Source organism: Lactuca saligna, chromosome 6, assembly GCF_052625555.1.
Source record: "Lactuca saligna cultivar CGN05327 chromosome 6, ASM5262555v1, whole genome shotgun sequence".
Lineage (NCBI taxonomy): Eukaryota > Viridiplantae > Streptophyta > Magnoliopsida > Asterales > Asteraceae > Lactuca > Lactuca saligna.
This window is the reverse complement of record NC_136422.1, coordinates 143,202,213-143,210,511: the sequence shown is the minus strand read 5'-3', so window position 1 is coordinate 143,210,511 and position 8,299 is coordinate 143,202,213. Positions and strand designations below refer to the sequence as shown.

Here is an 8,299-nt window from a genome sequence, read left to right as displayed (position 1 = left end):
CCATGTATTACAAGAATTTAAAATACAAAAAATCGAAATATCTTTTATGTACATCGATAGCATTGCTCTTGTCTTATATACATAGCGCTATTGTAACACCCCGTTCTTTAAGTGTTTAATTATGAGTCCCCGAGGTTTAAGAGGAAGGGTAATTCTGATCCTTTTTCGGGAAATGGGTTCTATCCGAGAAAGTTTGGGGCTGGTGTATGTTGTTAGAAGCATTGGGCTTCTCGTCACCCCTGTATGAATGAAAAGTTATTTGGGAGCGGGTTTTAGAGTAGAGGAGTTGCGGCGTTTGGAAGATGATTATTGTTTATAGCTCTTTGTGGTATAAGTGGAAAAAGGGTCCCATGCATGCATGGCATGCATGTGTTTTAAAGTCTGGCTGGGTACGCCCAACTTAAGCTGGATGTACGCCCATCGTAAAGGGGCGAGAAGTTTGCGGGTGGCCGGGTGAGTACGCCCAACATACCAGGGAGGTACACCCAGCGTACTCTCAGAAACTCCAAACCCTAATTTAGGGTCAGCCACTATATAAGGAACATGTTGGTTCACCCTTTAGCCTCCATAAGCTCATCCTCAACCTCAGAAACCCTAGAAAACTCGTATTCCTCCATTGTTGGGTGTGTTTGACCTTGAAAAGCTCATTTTGGCAAAAGAAAGGCTTGAAGGAGAAAAGAGAAGTTGTCAAAGAAGAAGAGGAACGATTGGAGCTTGGAGATCTGAAGAGATACCATCCTTTGGAGCTTGTTTGAGGTGTAAAGCTTCTTGATTGACATTCATATTGTGTAGATCTATGTATTTTGAAGTTTGACACCATTCTTGTCCCAAAAGTCCTCACCTTGTTGCATGTTTCAAGTTGGTCAAGATTACCTATCCTTTCAAACCTTTGGAGAGGTCTTGAGTGAGAAAAATGAGGTCCCAAGGGCTGTAGTTGTTCCATGTGTGAGATATAAAGGTCTTAATGGATTAAGACCTTGGATTAAGAGCTTAATGGACGTCCCAAGTGATAAAGTTTGAGACTTTATGAGTTCTAATCATATTTGGCCTTTGGATCTGAAGTTTGGGCTTAAGAGCTTAAACCTTTAAGTCATTATGTGGAATTGTTGAGCATCAGGTTTACGCCCCGCGTAGCCTTAGAGTACGCCCCGCGTAGCGGGCCAGTGCCCCGTTTTCTTTTTGTGAGCATTGCAGTACGCCCAGCGTACCAGAGATAGTACGCCCAACGTACTCTCCCTGATTGGACTTTCATTTTGGGCTTTTGAGTTTGGGCCATTTGTGGGTAGTTGGTTATTGGGCCAAGTCTAGGAATTTATGGATAGAGTATTTTGGGCCCAATTATTGTTATGGACATTGGATCTAGGCCCATTTGGTGAGGTGGGCCCAATTTGGTAAATTGGGCCAATATTGGACTTTATATGAGATTTGGACTTTGGTCTTGGTCCGATAGGTGGATGTATGATTGGGTTAATGTTTATTTTGTTATGATGGTTAGTTCGGGTTTTGCGGTGAGTTGGTGATTCGAGAGTCTGCTTCTTCAGTTCAGAGTATCGACATTCGCGAGGTGAGTTATCCTCACTATATCGACAGGGTCTAAGGCACCAAGGCCAGCCCTTTATCGGATTGAGATTTGGATATTTGTTGCTATGCTATTGCTTTGATATGTCTGCATCCTGGTGGCTAGGATGGTATACGTTAGAGACCTGGTTAAGGTTGGTTTCCGGATATGTAGGGTGATGTTATGCTAGTGACCGGTTAGGTCGGTATCCTGGTTAGGGTAATGATATATTATGTGATCTGTTTGATCGACTTGTTGACTATGAACTGTTATATGATTGTATGTTATGTGCACATGGTTGTCTGGACTGGAGTTGGGTTGAGGCGGGTCCTGCTTTGTGCTGTAGGCCAAGATACCCAGGGCGAACCGGTTGTTCTGAAGGCCCAGCGAGCCGTCCGGATAGGCTGTAGGCCCCACGAGGGCGGACCAAATGTGGCGAGGCTCGGAGAGTGGACCAGGCCGACTGAAGGCCCGATGCGGGCGGACCAATCATACTGTAGACTCAGAGAATGGACCAGGTGGGTTGAAGGTCCGGTGCGGGCGGACCAACCACACTGCAGACTTGAAGGACATGACTAGACACGGAGGGTGGACTGAAGGCCGATACGGCGGACCAGTCACACAGTAGACCCGGTGTGCATGGCTGTTCTATGTTATATTATGTTATGTATGCTATTTATGTTATGGGCCGGAAGACAATATGTTTTGGACCGGAAGGTCGTAGCTTGGAAGGGCGTATATGTGGTTGGTATTTTGGGGGTATCTCACTAAGCTTTCGGGCTTACAGTTGTGGTTTAAATGTTTTTCAGGTTCTTCAGGAGACCGTGGCAAAGCGAAGGCATGATCGTACCGCTCCTCGTGTTTATGTTTATGACATGGTTCTGGGAATACTCTGATAATAAATGTATTGAAAACCTTTTTGTAATAACGTTATTAAAATGGGTTGTTTTAAAAAAGTTAAATTTTGTTGAAATTTTTGATCGTTACAGCTATTTGATAAATATGTTATCAAAAGCATTTTTCCAACATGCCGTGGCCTATTTAAATGTTCACAAATGATCATAAATGTTGTTTTAAATATTTTAATTGAATATGTTAATATTGCAAAATTATCATTGAGCGTCTTAATAAAAAAGGAAACAGATTTATCACGGTGATAACATTTTTTATCATGGTACCTTGGAATTTTTTATGTTTGGTTGTAACTTACTATAGCCATAGTAATATCATATATCAACAATTCCAACAAATTCGATGCTAGACATGTAAGGCCGGACGGAGTGGACTGCGGGGAAACCGCGGGATAGGTTCCCGCATGTATACACACCACATCGTGGGTGCGGGAAAGGAGTCGCAGGAAGAGAGTAGGGGAGAGAGTCCCGCTCTCTCTTTCTTCTAACCATTGGCTGTGCGATTTTTTTTTCCTTTTTTATTCCAAACGGCTATATATATATATATATATATATATATATATATATATATATATATATATATATATATATATATATATATATATATATATATATATATATATATATATATATATATATTCTTTTTTTCTTTCCCTTTTCTTAACCTATAAATACTCAAACATTTTATCATTTTTTTTAACTCATAACCTATATTTATCTCTAAAAAATATTATTCAAAATGGCATCATCTTTATCATCCGATTCGACGGCTGTAGAGGAAGCTAAGTTTATCAGTTCCGTCATGACGAAAACGGTTGCATACTATCAAAACCAACTAGGTGAAACATCACGTGCATGACCTAACCTAAGAAAGCTGTCGTTACGTAGAAATCACGAAGCCGAACATTATTTTGTAGATGACGATGTTTACACTATAAAGTTTCGACGTCGGTTCCGGATGATGAAAGAACTATTCTTACGTATTGTTGGCGATTTGAAGGTCGCTTTCCATATTTTCAATGAAAAATGGATGCAAGGGGAAAAAAAGTTTCTCTCCCATTCAAAAATGCACGGCTTCAATTCGTCAGCTAGCATACGGCATGGGCGCAAACAAATGGGACGAGTGTTTTAGGATGTCAGAGCGTACCGTGCGGGAGTCTATGTACAAGTTCTGCAAAGCGATCTGTTTGGTTTATGGGCAACGATATTTGCGCAAACTAACTATCAACGATATCCACCAATTGTATACGGTGCATGGAGGCAAACATGGATTCCATGGAATGCTAGGTAGTATCGATTGCATGCATTGGAGTTGATCATTATGCCCCAACGCATGGCGTGGTCAGTACATGAGAGACGACCACAAAGAGCCGACGATCATTCTAAAGGCTGTCGCATCACATGATCTTTGGATATGTCATGCATTCTTTGGTCCAGCTGGTACAAACAATGACATCAACGTGCTAGACCAGTCGCCGGTATTTAACGATATCTACCTTGAAAAGTCACACGATGTACCTTTTCAAGCAAATGGGCTAGCATATAAGTGTGGATACTATCTTACTGACGGTATATATCCTCCATTGTCTGTTTTTGTGAAATCGTTTACAGGTCCTAACGACCTGAAAAAGGAAAAAGTTTAAAGAGGCGCAAGAGTGAGGTAGGAAGGATGTGGAGCGAGCATTTGGTGTACTTAAGAGACGTTGGCAAGTACTAACGGTCGGGGCAAGGTCATATGAGGTGAAAAGGTTACAACACGTAATATATGCATGTATCATATTGCATAATATGATTCTTGAAGACGAAGGAAGAGCGATATGCCGATACAACGAAAATGAAGTTTTGCCAAATGTCGAAGGAGTAGCCGTTGGTACACAAGAGTATAGGGTGAATAGAAGAGAAGTACACAATCACGACATTCATCAGATTCTTCGTGCTGATTTGGTGGAGCACATTTACGGGCTCATATTCAGCCCCGTACGAGTTATCTCACGATGATTTGTTTGACGAATCAGACGAGGATTCTGATATGTTCGTCGAGAGGGAAGATTCCGACGACAAGAGTGACAGCTGGGGAGAATGACGAAGACGATGAAAGCGATGACGAAGACGATGATTGACGAAGACGATGATTACAAGGGGCGTATCTAGGTCTAAAAGCTATTTATTATTTCCGGAGAAAAAACTATACGTCCAACGACGCCGTTGGACAGGCAGGAAAAAACCACAAACACACCACCAGCCATCACTCTCCGATCGGAAACAACCCCCAAAATGGAGAAACCATCAGAGAAATCATGGAAGAAGCAGCCATGGTTTTGGAGCTCCGCCGTAGCTTCAGTAATACTTAGATTAGTACTCATAGTCTATTTCCCCAACACTCTCAACTTCTCCTCCCGTCCCGAGGTCTCCACTCCCCTAACCAGCCTTCGCCGCCGTAATCACTGACACCATCGCACTTCAATTCTTATGTCTATTCAATCAATTGAGTAATCAAAGTTCATATGTTGATGTTTCAGTGGCGGAAGGTTATTGGCTAAAGCAGTCGTCGATGTCGCCTTATGCTGGTTTGTATATTGATGGATATTCACACGCTTTCGATATACGCATATATTGATTTAATTTCGACAATTCATGGAGTTTGATCGCTTACAGGTTCAATGTACCATGGATCTCCTCTTCTGTTATCGATCCTTGGACCTCTTACTATTGATAGGTATATAAGCTAATGACAAATTTCCTGATTTCTATCATATGTGTTACATTGCATCGCTATTTGTTAGAAAACAGAACAATTATATACAACAAGCTTATACTTGTCTGCTACAAGATATGCATTTTATCATTCAAGTTTAAACACTAGTATTTCACAAATCTAGCAACAATTGTTTTCTGTTTGCAGTATTTCTCATAGCTTTTAGTATAATTTATCACATTCAAAATAAGTCTCTTTGATCACAAAAACCAAACTGTGTTCCAAAATCTCTCTTATTTCTTTTCTTCAAAGTTTGGGAGTGCTTGATGAGGAATAATTTTGTTATTTCACTGATCATATGCTGTGGAGTTAGTACTATTTCATCTTCATATCTAAAATAATAAACAATATGATCTGATCATCTGATATTGATATACTTATGATTGCTTGTTACTCGGTTTGCAGAGGTGAAGGGAAGTCAAATCATCTTTTATGCGGGTAAGGTGGCAAAATCAAAGAGAATTTAAAATCTTTATACTTATAATCTTGTCATTTCTTTCTTCATTAGTTATTATCAATTATCAAATTCTAGTAAAATTCCTTAATCACATAGTTAATATAAGATTATATTCTTGGATACAGTCTGGCATTTGTCATTGCAGATTTCATCACTGCAATACTCATTCGTGCAATTGGTCAGCTTCTTCAAGTAGCAGATATCAAGAGCCTGAAATCTTTAGGAGCCACTACACATCTTAATGTTTCAGGTTTTCCTCTCACTAACAACTTTTATGTTATTTTATTTTTTTGAAAAAAAGCTGATGAAGTTTGTGTTTTGTAGAAAATTTTCCATCTGGTGATATAGCTGCTCTTGTTTACTTATGGAATCCTTTGACCATCATCACTTGTTTGGGATATTCAACATCACCAATCGAAAATCTAGTGACTGTATTATCAATATATGGGGCTTGCATGAGTAAGACCTTTTAAACCCCTTTAATTTATAATTACTATTTTATATTTCTAATAATAATAATAATAATAGGATTAATGTTCTTGATTCTAATTGTAACAGGACTTGTTCCATTGGCTGCTTTTGGATGGGTGATTGCATCTCATTTGTCTCTCTATCCTGTTATTCTAGTCATTCCTGTATGACAAATTGACAATTATACCCTTTTCCTCTCCTTTTACTATAATACCTTCAATTCCTTTACATGATTTTTTTTTTTTTTTTCAAGTTGGTTCTTTTAGTAGGTTCTGGACTTGATACACCACCAAGGAAACTGTTCCCATATATTGATGATGATCAGATTCAGAATAAAAAATCATTAAATCGAATAATTTTCTCATGGAGACGAGTTTTTCTTTTCTTTTTGTGGGCTTCCATTTGGGCATTTTATGTCCTAATCCTATGTGGCATTTCTCTAAAGGATTACAGTAGTCTTGGGGAGATGTTCAAAAGGTAGGATTTATAATTATATGTTTTCTAATACTTTTTTTTTTTATTAATGTTATTTTATTAACATTAATTACACTTGGCAGAACTTATGGGTTTATTCTGAGTGTAGAAGATTTATCTCCAAACATTGGTGTCTTGTGGTGAGTACATATTTTCTCAAGGCTAAATGCATGAAATACATGTTATAATGAAGATTTATTTTTTATAAATTTCAGGTACTTCTTTGCAGAAGTTTTTGATTTTTTTAGAAATTTCTTTTTGATGGTGTTTCACATAAACATTCTTTTCATGGTGCTTCCACTTGCTATACGCTTACATCATCGACCTTGCTTTTTAGCATTTGTCTACATTGCAATCTCTTCAATCCTCAAATCCTACCCTTCGGTAATTCTTCTTTATTTTATTTTCTCAAAATCATTTTTTTAAAATTTATTATTAATAAAAGAAAAACATTTATGGCAGGTTGGAGATTCAGCTCTTTACTTGGGTCTACTGGGCTTGTTTGTGAACGCACTAGCTGGTAACTTATTGGATCACTTGTTTTTTTTTTTTAAAACTAAAATCTTATTTATTTTTTGTTTATTTTTGTTGCAGATATGCAATTTTCTTTTTTTCTTTTCTCTGGGTATTTGGGGACTTTACTTCTTAGCCCTGTGATGCACAATTTATGGATATGGAGGGTATGATTCTTTTCTTGTTAAGTGCTAACATCTCATCCACAATTTTTTTTTTTATAATTTTAATTTGATTTAAGTTTTTGACTTAATGTAATTTTTTAGGGAACTGGAAATGCAAATTTCTACTATGCTACTGCAATGGCTTATGCTTGCTTTCAGGTTGCTTCATATCTTAATAATTTCCTCGTTTCTTTGCTTTCAAGTAATCACAAAAATAACACAAGCTTGAGTAAATTACATATTTGGTTTAATATTGCAAATTTGGTCCCAAAAGGATTTTTCTTATCATTTTTTTGCCCCCTAAGGAACAAAACCTTTTACAAAAGGACTAAATTTGCAAGAGAAAACTTTTTGTGATCAAAATTGAAAAAATGATCTATACTGAGGGACTAAAAATGTAATTTCTTTTTTTTTATAGATTATCTTGGTGGTGGAGAGTGTGAGCTCGATGCTGAACCATGATCGGGCTTTAAAGAAAGGTACGACAACGGTTACCAAGAAAGTACAATAGTAGAAACGGAATCACAAGCTCATTTTCAAGGGCAATCTAGACTTTTAACCACTTTTTTTTTAGATTTTTTTTTTTGTAATACAGTTTCATTTTGTGTAAACAAATTTGAGTAGAATGAATACGTTCATCGGAATCTAAAAGGGAGTTCAAAATTAGGTTGTACCCAATGCACCTATGAGCGAACATAAATTATGAATGAATCAAAGTTCTTATGAACCTATCACACTGAATGTATTTACAACTAAGTCAACGTTTCGGCCTATATAAATAAATGATCACAACTAAAAGTTTACAAGTTTGATAAATGCTTACAACACGTTATACAATCAATTATGATTACAACTAAGTTACTAAAAAACTATTACTAGTAGGATGATGGTGGGTTCTCGGTGGTGAAGTGTTGATAAAGGTAGACGCAGAATTCCCATCATGGGAGACACTAGCGTCTAACGGTCACCAGATTGGGTCATAATGTTAATATGATT

At 37.7% G+C, this 8,299-nt stretch overlaps 1 protein-coding gene across 1 annotated transcript; it reads left to right on the top strand.

The window, feature by feature from the left end:
• Positions 1–4,563: 4,563 nt before the first annotated feature.
• Positions 4,564–8,037, top strand: LOC145002180 (uncharacterized). The gene is made up of 14 exons (XM_078961476.1): positions 4,564–4,906; positions 4,989–5,036; positions 5,125–5,185; positions 5,630–5,662; positions 5,807–5,931; positions 6,006–6,140; positions 6,240–6,316; positions 6,406–6,629; positions 6,710–6,766; positions 6,842–7,010; positions 7,089–7,146; positions 7,221–7,306; positions 7,406–7,462; positions 7,722–8,037. Exons 1-14 carry the CDS (start codon positions 4,744–4,746, stop codon positions 7,812–7,814), a joined length of 1,386 nt encoding a protein of 461 aa, XP_078817602.1. The 5' UTR covers positions 4,564–4,743; the 3' UTR covers positions 7,815–8,037.
• Positions 8,038–8,299: the final 262 nt, after the last annotated feature.

Coding starts and splice junctions, on each gene's coding strand:
- LOC145002180 (XM_078961476.1), top strand. CDS start 4,744: ATGGAGAAACCATCAGAGAAATCATGGAAGAAGCAGCCATGGTTTTGG. Junction 5,186..5,629: donor GGACCTCTTACTATTGATAG/GTATATAAGCTA, acceptor CTCGGTTTGCAG/AGGTGAAGGGAAGTCAAATC. Junction 5,932..6,005: donor TACACATCTTAATGTTTCAG/GTTTTCCTCTCA, acceptor TGTGTTTTGTAG/AAAATTTTCCATCTGGTGAT.